Source organism: Sturnira hondurensis, unplaced genomic scaffold (assembly GCF_014824575.4).
Source record: "Sturnira hondurensis isolate 20B ecotype Veracruz unplaced genomic scaffold, ASM1482457v3 Scaffold0006437, whole genome shotgun sequence".
Taxonomy (NCBI): Eukaryota; Metazoa; Chordata; class Mammalia; order Chiroptera; family Phyllostomidae; genus Sturnira; species Sturnira hondurensis.
Window position 1 is genome coordinate 1193876 of NW_028079068.1, and position 13981 is coordinate 1207856.

The 13981-nt window shown below is 47.2% G+C and overlaps 1 protein-coding gene across 4 annotated transcripts in view; it reads left to right on the forward strand.

Moving 5' to 3' along the window:
* DENND2A (DENN domain containing 2A) overlaps positions 1 to 13981 on the forward strand; it is an 89660-nt gene that overhangs the window by 32533 nt on the left and 43146 nt on the right. For all 4 annotated transcript variants that reach the window (XM_037049064.1, XM_037049066.1, XM_037049067.1 and 1 more), the window contains exon 4: positions 12047 to 12174. In XM_037049064.1, the coding sequence (XP_036904959.1) occupies positions 12047 to 12174 (128 nt within the window). The remainder of the gene's footprint in view (positions 1 to 12046; positions 12175 to 13981) is intronic.

Here is a 13981-nt window from a genome sequence, read left to right on the forward strand (position 1 = left end):
TCCAAAACTAAATTCTCAATCCAGGCCAGCACCAGCCATTTTTTCTCAAAGTGATTCCCGTGTTATTAGATGGCATTGCCCTTCTTTTTGCTTAGGCTAAAAACCTAGAGGCCAACTCTGAGTCCTCTCTTTCTCACGTGCCCCGTCTAACTCATCAGCAGGCCCTTTGGTTCCAGTTTGAAACTTTAGCTTGAATCTGACTACATCTCCTTCACTGCCACCAGCTTCGTCATCTTGGAGCCTCCCTCAGTGTATGCCTGTCTCAGCAGCCAGGTGAAGTTGTCTAGAAATAGAGGTTAGACCATGGCACTTACCCACGCAACATGGTCTATTGGGTAGTATTCGTTTGGTTGCAGAAAAACATAATTTCTTGGGGCGATCCTGCCATGCCTCCAGCCAAGGCCTCACCAAAATGCCTTCTCAAATGGAACATGACGTGGAAACCCTGAGGTTCCCATTTCGCGGAGTCGTTGGGGATAAAGGCTGCCTAACGAAGGAGGGCCCAAGAGGGCTCATGGAAAAGGAGCTTCCTGGAGTCTCGGAAGATCATAAAGACCCTGTGGCCCTGAACGAGATAATGAAGGACCTGGACCGGTGCCGAGACGGCAGAGTGGGCTTCCAGAGCCTCTTTCCACGGGTTGCTGGGCTCACCCTCACGTGCAGTGGCTATTTTTAGTACCCGAGGAGCAGAAGGGAAACCCGGGGCAGCTGCTTCCGCCGATAAGGAGTTCTCCTGGCAGAGCGCTCGCTGGAGGAACCTCCGCCTCACAGCTTCCCCGTGTGGGGATCTCAGGAGCAGACTGGGGTCCTTAGAAAATGTGCAGATGAAATCCCACCCCATGGACACAGGAAAGAAAAGCCGCTTAAAGCCAGATGAGCTTTCGATTTTTATATTGCTTGCATCCTCTCGGCTTCAGTAACAAATTTCCTTTTTACTTCCTAAAAACCCCCATAATTTCTCATGTTCTCTTCTAAGGAAAGAAGTTTGTATATTCTAGGACTATCTTTTACTTTTTTGAAGATTTTATTTATTTTTAAATTGTTGACTTTTTGTACATTTTTAAAAAGATTTTATTTATTTTTAGAGAGGGTAAAGGAGGGAGAAAGAGAGAAACATCAATGTGTGTTTGCCTCTCATGGGCCCCCTACTGGGGACCTGGCCTGCAACCCAGGCATGTGCCCTAGGCTGGGAATCAAACCGGCGACCCTTTGGTTCGCAGGCCAGCACTCAGTCCACTGAGCCACACCAGCCAGGGCTATTTATTTTGATTTATTTATTTTTAGAGAGAGGGGAAGGAAGGGAGAAAGAGAGAGAGAAACACTGATGTGCGAGGGATACATTTTTTGATTGGTTGCCTCTTGCACACCCCCAACTGGGGACCTGTCTCAAAACTCAGGCCTGTGCCCTGCCTGGAAATCGGACTGGTGACCTTTCATTTTGCAGGCTGGCACCGAATACACTGAGCCACACCAGCCAGGCTAAAAATTATGTTTTAAAAGTGAAAGCATGCAATATATATTCTTTTTTTACTTAGGATATCATTGAGATCCTTCAATGTTACCACCTTCCTTTGTTTTCCTCCACCTTTCCGCCACATTCTTTGCATCACCTGGTTGAACCTTATTTTACGCAGCTGTTCCCCTACTGATGGACACCTGGGTTGTTCCCGGTTTACAAATGATGATGCCACTACAGCATCAGAGAAGACTAAAGCCAGGGCGCTTCTGGCTCTGCTACTTGCTGGCTGGGTGACATTGGACAAGCCGTAAAATCTGTCTTGGCCTCATCATACTTACCTTTAAAAATGGTGATACTCATAACAACAGCTTCGTAAGTTGTGAAGAAGATAAGTAAACCATACAACAAAGCCCAGGATATAATAAGTGGACAGTATGTGTTAGCTATTTTTTCTGGCTGTCTTTTGCTTAATTAATCAGGATGTCAATTTCTTTTCCAATACCAGTTATTTTAATCTCATAATATATTTTACTATGTAGTGCAGTTTATAGGAACTTCTTGTTGCCAGTAATCAGTCTGTTGGTTCTCCTGTACGTCTGCCTGTACTGTCGTATCGTGAGGAAATGATCCCTTGGTCTCCTTTTTAATGATTATAAACCTCTTATTTATTTTATTATTCTCCTTTTTCAAAAGTGTCTTCACTCTTCTTTCATGTATTTTTTTTAAATGTCACTATCAAATTTCACTCACACAAAATGTTATTTTTTATTAAAAATTCCATTATAGTTAATATACAGTATCGAAAAATTCCATTATAGTTAATATACAGTATCGTATTAGTTTCAGGTATACAACATAGTGATTAGACAATTATATACCCAGTGAAGCGATCATCCCAATAAGTTGAGTACCCATCTGACAATTATATGTTAGTTTCTTTTTTTAATTTTTTTTATTTATTTTTGAGAGAGGGGAAGGGAGGGAGGAAGGGAGGAAGAGAGGGAGAGAAACACCAATGCGTGGGAGAAACATCAGTTGGTTGCCTCTTGCATGTCCTCAACTGGGCACCTTGCCCACAAGCCAGGCATGTGCCCTGACTGGGAATCAAACTGGTGACCTTTCCATTCACAGGCTGGTGCTCAATCCACTGAGCCATACCAGCCAGGTCTGTGTGTTAGTTGTAATTGGGATTCTTGTATTTGCTGAATTTATTCCTAAGTAATTTATCTTTAAAAGACACCTTAGAGAAATTTCTTATTGTTCCTAATAGTTTTTCAGTTGATTCCCTTGGATTTTATATGTGTATAATCATATCGACTGCAAAGAATTATCACTTCTTTCTTTTTAAGGTTGTATTTATTTATTTATTTTTAGGCACAGGAGAAGGAAAGGAGAAAGAGAGACAGACATGTGCCCTGACTGGGAATTGAACCAGTGACCTTTTGGTTCTCAGGCCTGTGCTCAATCCACTGAGCCACACCACCAGCCAGGGCCTCACCTCTTTCTTTTTAATTTATGCCTCCAAATCCTTCCTCTCACCGAATTGCCCGGGCTGACCCTTCAGAGCAGTATCAAACAGCAGTGCTGCCAGCAGCGGGCGGGTCCCCGCACCCCCAGCACTAATGCTGACATTCTAGCGTTCCTCTCTCAGGCACGCTTGTTCAAGGTGTGTTTTTATGTTATCCAGGTAGCATTCATTTATATGTCTCTTTTTACTAAAAACTTTAGATTTTACTTATTTTTTTTTAGAGAGAGGGGAAGGAAGGGAGAAGCACATTAATGTGTAAGAGACACATTGATCAGTCGACTCTTGTACGCGCCCCAACCGGGGCCAGCCCAATCGGCTGAGCCACACTGGTCATTTTTTAACTAAGAGTTTTAATAATTAGGGTCGAATAGTAGATTTTGTCAGATTACTTTTCAGCAACCTTATACAGTCAGACGGTTCTCCTTTGACCTATTAATAATGGATTTATATCTTGATATTAATCCACCCCCAGATTTTGGGGATGAACTCCCATTTGGTCTTAATTTATTATTTTTTTAGTTACTGCTAAATTCTCTTTGCTAATAGTTTAAGACTTGTGTCTCACTATTCCATAAATGGGACTGGCCTGGACTTGGTATTTATTTTACTCTCTGTATCAGGCTCTGGTATCAGTGAGGTCTGTAGAAGAATGTGGAGAATTCCTTCTTTATGTTCTGAGAAAGCTTCGGTGCGTCTCCAACCCTACGTCCTTCCCCGACAAGTGCGGGGCCCAGGCCCCAGTGCGCTGGTGACGTTCTGCTCCGGTCCCAGTGCTTCCTAACGGCAGCTCTGCCACCCCCTCTCCGCTGGTCCTCCCAAGAGGCCCACTGTCCCAGAGTGGGCTGTTTCTGGGGGTCTGCAGCCTGTCACCTGGGTCACCATCGGGAATACAGGTCGACCTGGCAGACAGTCATTCCCATGATCTCTTCTCTCTTAGCCACCATCTGCTCTTTTTGGTCTTCCAGCGTTTTCTTTAAAACCCACTAAAGTTACTTAGTTTCAGTCCAAAGATGAAATTTTTCTTGGCCAGTTTGAATATGGTTGCGTCAGCTGTGTTTTAAGAATTTTGGCTTTGGATTTTTCATTTTGTTTAGAATAGTACAATGAGGGTGATTAGGGCAAGATGTTCACTTTCTGCTCTTAAAAAATAGAGTGTGCTCTTTATTGTGCTCCCATCTCTAAAACAAAACAAAAAAAAGAGGAAGGAGAAAGAGCAAAGAAAAGGCTCAAGTCTGAATTTGGCAGGCTCACTGCCTTCTCCGGGGCAAGAAAGCCGAGCCAGGGTTGGAGAAAAGTGATTAAGGACTTGGAGGTTAGGAAGGTTTAGAATTACGCGGCCAGGCTGTGTGCACTAAGAGAATGCATTCAGCTCATTTTCATAGGCCAATTAGTCAGCCTCAGCAGGAGCCAGACCAGTGCATTCAGATACTCAGTTTGAGAAAGCGTGTTTTTTCTTTCTTTCTTTCTTTCTTCTTATTTTTGCCTTGTCTTTTTCCTCTTCTCTTTCCCCTTCTTCCCCTTCTCCTTCCCTTCTTCCTTCTTTTTCTTCTCTCTTTTTTCCTCATTTCTCTAAAGCCCCAGGAAATTGAATGCATGGGCTGATGACTTCAATCCTAAAATGGAAATGAGAAATCCTCACGTCAGGAAATTCCAAAGATAAGCTTCCTGCAGCAGCATCAGCTCGGTTATGTATGTTTTATGGCGTACATTTCATAATGTTGGCAGGAATGCCTCAAGGCTGACATTGGACAAGAAACGTTATTATTTTTTAAGTATAAGGAGCATTCTGAATTCACAAATATCTATATACCCCAAAGGTTTTAACTCGACTTCAGAGTTTTTTAGTTTCACTTGATCATATGACAGAGTTTTTAGATCATTATGCAACCAAATACCTACATTAACCCAAATTTTGAGGGATTGTTTTAGCATTATATAGCTTCAGCCTTTCCTTAGGGCTTATAGCATAAGACTTCCAGAACTTTCTGAGCCCATGACACCTCAGTCATTTTATGGCCACCAAATCAAACTGTGCTGTGACTGAGTCCTTCATTTTCATCTTCTCCAGGACCCATAGGGATCGCCGTGGCTCTCTGGCAGGGCAGCACCCCTCAGCCATCATCAGTTTAATGGTTGAAGTTCACTCACCAGGCCCCCTAACCCGAACCCTAGCCCTCTCTGTCCCTGTCCTTTGGGGTCCGTCTTAGTCCACGTTACATCCATGAGGTAGCCCTAACTACTGTGTCCAGAAATGGAATGTTTAAAAGCTTCAAAGGGGCAAATTGATTGAGAGCAAGGAATACTTTGAATGTGCACTCGAAGCCTGGTTTTACACGTGCGTGTGTTGCAGTAGTAGTTGCACAGGAAAACTGGCGAGAGGAAATGGGGTGGATGCATATTCTGCACTGGAAGAGCAGCCGCCATGTCCTGATTCTCGCTGGGAGGCAGAGATGGCTGGGTTTCACACGCGGTGATGGGTGCAGTTGTTCTTCGGACCCTCCTGTTCTGGATTCAGACAGCAATTTCGGATTCAGAGAAAAGCAGAAAGCAAGTGTGCGTAGTCACAATCCTTGATGAAGGGAATACCCAATAGCAGAGCAAGCCAAGAGCTGACGTTAGCAGTCTCCTGCTTAGCTCCTCCTCTGAACAGCTGGTCACGTGCACGCCCTTCACCTGGGTGCTGGGGGCTCTGGAGAGAGACGCCTGGGCCGTGAGAAGAGACTCTGGCAGCTAGAGGTGGATGAGGGACTCAGAACGAGGCATCCCTGCTTTCCAGCTGAGTGTACTGTGGTGTTTTAAGGGTGATTAATCCCCAGGCTCTCTAAGCTTGTTTAACCCATACCTGAACATAATTCTGGAGGAAATGTGTTCACAATTGACTAAAAATTAACTCTAAGAATACAGTTGCTTTATTTGTTTACGCCAAAATAAGTATACATTAAAAGCAGTAAATGTGGCTGTTAAAACCAGCTTTTAAAATACTCATTCACTTATTCAACCAACAGACATTTAAGGTGAACCAGTGTAGTGTTAGACACGGGAATACGGCGATTAACGAGATAGACCGGGACTCTGCCCTCATGACGCTTGCAGCCTAGTGACAGAGTGTGCGACTGGTTACATGACCACGGTGCTGTGGGAGTGTTCCGGAGGGTCATGTGGCCTGTCACGGAAACAGGGCCAGCTCGGAGGGGAAGTGACACTCAGACTGAGGCCTGAGGTTCCCAGGGAAGGGGGACAGTGGGAGACAGGCGTCCGTCTGAGTGACCAAGCGAGCAAAGGTCGTGGGGCAGGCAAGACTTCATTCCGCCTGCTGAGGACCTCCACAGCAGCGTGGGGTCTGGAAAGGCCAGCGACAGGGGCAGTTGAGGTGGGGGGAGGAAGAGTGAGGTTACTGCCCCCTCAGCTGGGGCTGCCCTGTGGTGTGACTGCAGTGGGCAGTCACTGAGAGAAGTGAGTGGCCTCCAGGTAGCGCTCCTGTGAACTGGTTAGAAGTGGGCAGGAAAAGAGAGGGAGACATGGACAGGACTTCCCCGTTTGAGGCACAAACATTTGGGTGGATGGGATGGCCTTCGCTGAAGCGGCTTTGCTGGAGGAGGCTTTGGACCTCATGTGGAGAGGGGGTAGGAGTCTGAGTTCCATTCTGGATGTGCTAATTTTGAGGTCCCCGTGCGTCATGCAAGTAAAGATGTGGGAGGAGCTCTTACGTTAGTATTTCATTTACAAAAGATGGGAAAGTCACAAATAACATGCAAAACACTGCTTGAAGTCACAGTATTTGGCATTGGTTGTTGAAATTTGGTTATTACATGAATTATATATAACCCACTTCAGCAGACTTACAGTGGAGCAATCAGGTTACTCCAGCATTTCCACAACTAAGAAGCACCCAAATCACACCATAATTGGAGGTGTGATTGGAGGGCCCAGGAAGCAAACTCGGGCTGGGAGGGGGTTACACCCCTTCACCAGGCTGAGGGCTCCTTAAAGGCAGGACACCTTTGCATCCCCAGCTATGTGCTCTTCGCCACCCTCAGAAGGTGTTTATTAACCGTGTGGGCTGGTTGTGGGACGAATGTGGAAATATTTAAACAAGAGTGAAGCCAATTTAGATGTGGTTATACTAGCCTTTCGAAGCTTCCTTTCTCTCAAAGTTAATTTGTAAATAAAGGCATTAAACCTTAGGTTAGAAATATTTTTTAAATATTTTATTTATTTATCTTTAGAGGGTAAGGAGAGAGGGAGAGAAACATCAATGTATGGTTGCCTTTCACGCGTCCCCTGCTGGAGGCTTGCCTTCAGGGAACCAGCCTGCAACCCAGGCATGTACCCTGACTGGGAATTGAACCGTGATCCCCTGGTTCACAGGCCTGTGCTCAATCCACTGAACTACACCAGCCAGGGCAGAAATATTTTTATAGAAAGGACTTAGCTGAGTGGTTAGATGATTCATTTAATCACATTTTTCTTCTCTGGGGAACTTCATCACCTCCCGGAGCCACCCACCACCACCTGTCCTTGGAGGCGTGTATGCAGGTTATAGAAATAGTGCTTAGGAAGAACTGTGTGAAGTCATCGCTTGCAAATACCAGCACCCAACAGTGATAAATCAAACTTTGTAACTGGAACTCTCTCCCAGTGACTCAGGAAACTGGGTAAAGATTTCTGGTTTCCTTTTGTATTTTGTATGTCCTGTGGCCCTGGCTGGTGTGGCTCAGTGGATTGAGTGCTGGCTTGTAAACCAACAGGTTGCCAATTCGATTCTAGGTCAGGGCTCATGCCTGGGTTGCGGGCCAGGTCCCCAGTAGTGGGTGTGCAAGAGGCAGCCACACATTGATGTCTCTGTCCCTCTCTTTCTCCCTCCCTTCCCCTTTCTCTAAAAATAAATAAATAAAATCTTTACAAAAATTTTTTCTCTGTCTTTCATGCTTCCTGCATAGGAATTAGTCACCTGAAAACCAACATTTAAATACAGACATGGAGAAATCTTGTGACAAATTCCCTTGCAAATTAAATAAAGATTTTTGCAATGTCAATAACTATCTTCTAATTCTTTTTTTTTTTAGGAAGTTTCTAGTTTTTAAAAATTTTATTTTTCTAGTGCTATTTAGACTGGTAGTAGGCACCTTCTGTGTGTTGGGAATTAGAGGCCAAGTACAGCTAAACTCTTACATTAGCATCTTGTTCCGGGAACTATGGAAGCATCATAAAAACGTTCAGATCCTGGCTTGAGACCCCTGGATGTCTGACAGCGGCAGCTTGGATGCAGGCTAACCCATCCCAGCAAACCCTAACAGAGAGTCCAGGTTGGGTTACACGCGTCCTAAGTAAGTGAGCCGCCCGCTGGGACTTGGCGAGTCGGGAGCGTGCAAACATCTGTTTTGTCACAGCATTCATTATTAAAACATTTGGATTATCAGATGTTATTTCATAGGTACTTCATAAAAATTTTTCATTTTAAAATTCGACCTATTCAAGTATTGCTTCATAGGTGCCTCAAGTGAGATTTTTAAAAAATAAGAACAATTATAGAGTTTTTGCCATGGCAGAGCCAGGCATAACTGCAGCCCCTCTCTGAAATAAAAAAAAAAAAGGCCAAGCCAGCCAGGGTCATGCTCGAACTCCGCACCCTCAGGGCTTTCCCTGTTGGTGGCGGCCACCTCCGTGTCCCTGTGCTGTCGGGAGTGGGGCTTCCTGGCATTGTGGCAGAACTGGCTCAGCCCCCAGGGGCGGGACCCCGCTGGCCCCCTCCTTTTTCTGTGAGGGTTCATAGTTTCTCTTCATCACATAATTTAGTTCCATGATGAGGGAACAAGAGGGCCTGCTGGCTGATTGACAGCAACGTGAAATGTGATTTGTGCGGAACATTAGTTCAGGTTCATAACTTCAGACTCTGGAAACTGGGCTCGTTCGAACCTGCGGACTGTGGCTGCAGCCTTTCTCATGCGTTGCCTCGTACTGCACGCTCTGCTCAGTGCCCGTGTTGTTCAGAGCCCCGTCTGCAGCCAGACTTCCGGTCCACCACTTTCTCCCAGCGTGGCTGGAGCAGTTCATCCAGCCTCTCTCTGAGTCTGTTTACTCATTCTGCACAAGGTTGTTGCGGAGCCCAAATGTGCTAACCCCGGTAAAGCCCCTAGTTGGTACTCAGTGTCGTTGAGTGGGTGAGTCTGTGGTCTCCTAGAGCGGTCTGCCTCTTTTCTGGCAAATCGAGGTGGTGGGCACGTGGAGTGCCCCGGTTGACAGAGTCCGATGGACTCGCCCAGGAGTCATGGCCCCCTCCAGGCCACCTCACTCTGCTCTCCAGTCAGACACCTGGCTAGTGCCAGCCTGGGCACGTGTGTAAAGAAAAGTGGTGTCATGTAAGAAAAGGCACAAGAAAGTGGCTACATTTCACCAGAAACTCAGTAGTGACGGTTTGGAGACAGTTTTAGAAAAGGGATGCCTAGAGATGCCAGGCTGAGGCGGTAAGGGAGAGAAAAACCCGTGCGCTGTGGTGAACTAGTACTTACACTGTCAGAAAAGTTTCCACCCCCTGCCCCACTTCGGAAAGGTTGGCAGGGAAGGTGAGAAATAGCAGAACTACCAGGGTCATTGCTTCAAATGAAAGTTTTTAAATAGAGGAAACCTGAGCATGTTTAAAGAAGGGAGGAAGAAACTAATGAAGAGGCAACGCTTTAAAATGCAAGAAATCCTCAAAGTTTGGGAAGCAGGCTGCAGCCAGGCTCTGCCATCTCATCGCCCGGCACTCTCCGCCCAAGTTCCCCGCAGGCCCGCAGGCCGAACCGCTGTCCTTTCCACCAACACACCACGCGCTCTGGAGCCACACGACCTTCGCACGTGCCTTTCCCTCTTCTTGGAAAGCCTTTCTTATCCGTCAGGTCTCGGCCTGGATGAGGGACTTTCCCACCGAGGCCTTCCCTGGTGCGTCACCAACCAGAACCCAGGCCTCCTTGATGGTCTCATTCGTAGCAGCCTGTCCTTTCCCGTCATTGAACGTACACATTCGTAATTCTGCACCTGAGCTGGCGGGAAGGCTGTCTTCCTTTCTGGCACGTAAGCTCCGGAGGCAGGGACATGCTCAGTCCTTATTTATCAAACTCTGCGTGCAGGGCCTCCCACACAGTAAGCGCTCTACATAAAATGTTTGCTGCGTAAACTGTATGGGCTGCTACTTGTTGAGTGCTTGCTGGGTGCTGAGGACTTCGCCAACATTCTCCTTTCTGTGCTTTGGACAGTCCTATGAGATACTATTTTACAAACGAGGACACTGAGTTTCAGCCTAGGTGAGCGGTTCAGCCAAGGTTAAAAGGCTTGTGAATGAAGGGCCCCAGCTCTGTATCCAGTGGGGCACCCTCCCCGGGGGCCAGGGAGAGATGGGAAGTGTGGGTGAAGAGGCAGAGACACCTCACATTTCCCAGCACTCTACAGTTTAGCATCTGGCGTGTTTAGAAGACTGTGCTAGCCACGCGAACAAGAGAGGAGAGCCGTGCTTCCTGAGCCGTAGCCGGGTTGTACCCCCTGGGCCCTATCTGAGGAGGAGTGAAGGGCCAGGTCCAAGGTCAGCTGGGGGGGTGTCCTGTTCAGTGTGGAGGGATCGCCTGTCCCCCTGAGTCCCATTGGAGGAAGGCCCACGTGTATTCAGTAGAAATTCCTGACAGGTCTGCCGAGGCAAATCCCCCGAGTGGGCAGGGCTGTTCTGTTCCACCTGGAGGGAAAGTTCTGGGTTGCTTGGGAGAAGAAGGAAGGAGGGAGAGAAAACAGTGTGGGAGGTAGAGTGGACCCGTGAGGTGGCTGCCATTTCGTGTGTTGCACAGTAGGATGCACCTCGTGACCCCCCACATGTTCGGTGAAGTCACAAAAACTGTAGAAACTCAAGAGTGATTCTGATCCACACCATCAGAACAGGGACCACACGTGTGGATATAGGGTGGGGTGGGGTGGTCGAAAGCCATGGAGTGAGTAAGGCGGCAGACAGAGACCCCGCCAGGTTTGCACAGATGTCTGAGGGGCAAGGTGGGGCATCTCATGGCCTCTGGGTTTCATTCGGGTGATAACCGTGCACATGGGTGCGAGCAGGGAGGGGCCCAGGCCTCTGGTCCGCTCTGCACTGACCACCACTGCCCTTCTCTCATTATTAGTGTGTGTGCTCTCTAAACATTGCAGGACATTTGAAAAGTCCAGGGAAGAAAAAGTGAAGAGAAGCCAGGACCCATCCCTCAGTCCTGAAGGAACCTGACAGCAGCTAGTGTGTTTTACTTTCTTCTTTTTCTTTTCTGTCTATACGTTTGCTTACAGAGTTGGGACCGGCCCCGGCCAGTGTGGCTCAGTGGATCAAGGGCCAGCCTGTGAACTGAAGGGTCTCTGGTTCAATTCCAGGGCAGGGCACATGCCTGGGCTGCAGGCCAGGTCCCCTGTTGGGGGTGCTTGAGAGGCAACCGTGCATCTCTCGCACACTGATGTTTCTCTCCCTATTTTTCTCCCTCCCTCCCTTTCTCTGTAAAAAAGTAAATAAATAAAATCTTTTCTAAAAGTTGGGACTGCATTTTATATATATGTACACACATGTATATATATACACACGTATATATACGTGTGTATATATATATATATGCTTGTGAATGAAGGACCCCAGTTCTATATCCAGTGGGGCACCCTCCCCGGGGGCCAGGGAGAGATACGTATATATTATATACGTATATATACACGTATATAATATATAATATATATATAGTTTGCTATATATAGATAGCAAACTATATATATATATACACATACACGTGTATACATATATACGTGTGTGTGTATATACTTGTGTGTGTGTGTGTATATATATATATATAGTTTGCTATCTTATTTGGCAGAATAGCATAAACATTCTTTCAAGTCAAAGCCACATCTCATATTTGAGGATTTTTATACCTTTTTTACAAAAACCAGAGTTGATTTCAATAATAGGAACTTTTGCAAGAAAAAAACAAATTTTTTCGGGGCATATTCTCTGAACCAGCCCAGTTTGACTAGATTCTTTTTTTTTTCCCCTCCCGCTTGACACAACCCAGGAAGTCCTATGAGTTTGAAGACCTACCACAGTCTCCCCTGGAGAGCATCAGGGTCGACTGGTACGCACAGACGAAGCTGGGGCTCACGCGCACTTTGTCAGAGGAGAATGTCTACGAAGACATTCTAGGTAAGGGGCCAGATGGTCTGTGTGTGGGAGTGAGTTCGTCTCTGCGCAAAGGGAGAAAAGAAATGGGGCTGGGACATGGAACACGCACACACACACACACACACACACGCACTCTCAACTCAAAGACATCCCTGTGCTCCAGTGAATGACAGAGCAGGTAGGTGAGTGGAAGAGCGACCCCCAGTGGAATAGGTGAGAGAACACGGGGCCGGGGAGAGAGGGGCTGTGAGGTCGGCAGCCAGGAGGCAGCGTGGCTTGCTCTGGAGAGCTGGAGCCTCGAGACCTGTGATAGAATCTCGGCTCCGCTACTGATTAGCTGTAGAAGAATGAACTGGTGACTTAACATGTCTGAACTTCAGTTCTCTCCTCTGTATACCGAGGATGCTGATAGCTACCTTACGGGGTTGTTTGAGGACCGGGGGAAATGGCACATAAAATCCCTGACTTAGAGCAGGTGCTCAGTAAATCGTAGGGGTCCCTGAATGAAAGAAACCTGAAGGACACCATACTCCTTCTGCAACCGGAGGAGTGGGGCGCTAACAGGCCGTCCACATTCAGCCACATGGAATGTCTGCTGTTGAACAAGAAACTGCAGCCCAGCTCTGAGGAATTCTCTCAGATTCCAGGGTCGGGTTCAGATTCACAGAGTCTGTGTGTATTTAAATGCAGTGAGTCAGCTCAGTCCTGAGAAGAGATGAAACTGTACTGCCGTTTGCAACGATATGGATGGATCTTAAGACTGTTGCGCTAGGCGACATAAGTCAGATCAAAAAAGGGAAGAGTCATATGGTTTTGCTCATATGTGGGCAAAAAAACCTGAAAGCAACAAATGGACAAAGAAAACAAAAAACTCATTGACACGGAGAACAGTATGGGGTTACCAGGGGGAAGAGGGGGGGGTGGGAAAGTTGTAAAGATGAAGGGGGTCAAATACACTCATGAACGTGGTGAGAGAAGATGATGGGACTGTGGTCGGAGGACACACAATACAATATAAGGCTGATGTATTACGGAATTGTGCTCTTGAACCCTGCATAATCTTTTTAACCAACGTCACGCCAATACATTTAATAAAAATTTTAAAAAGTAAATTTGGTGAGTTAAGGTATCTGCAGGGAAGGCCCCAGTTTCAGTGGGGTGTCAGCTCAGCAGCATCTCCGTGTTGTGGGTAGGGCTGGGGGTCGGGGAGGAAACCCACATGTGTCCACGTGGAAGGGGCAGGTAGGGCACACATGCACACGTACACGCACGCAGTCAGTCCCAGGATGAACACAGTCGGCAGAGACTCGAGCCTGGAGGAAGGGCATGTACTCAGCTGAGCCCCTTGCATTGCAGCAGAGACTGTGTGAGTGGCTGTGCCCTGGCTGTGGAGGGGCTTCCTGCCAGCGCTGCAGGCTTCCCAAACCCAGAGCCAGCGCGAGGTGTGGACCCCTCAGCAGTGTGTGTACCTGACAGAGAAGCTCTCTCTTAGACGGAGCAGGAGGCCCAGATGAAACAACAGAGTTTGCTACTTTATGTGACCAGAATTGCTTTTTCTTCCTTGTTTCTTATCTCTCAGGTTAGCTCTGTTCTCGTCAGGTTTCCCGTGATTAACTCCCTGGAGGGAGAGTCTGTCCCCTGCAAGTCCCAGCAAAGATCCTGAGGCTCACTCCAACTGGGTCAGTTTAGGTCCCTCATTCACCTGCAGAGCCCGGGAGTGCCTTGCGGTGATTGGCTCAGACTTGGGGTGTGAGCCCTTCCTGGCCCTGGTCCCTGAGGCAGGGACTCGGGAAGCCCTGATTGGCTAAAGTCTTGCAAGCGGAGTGGA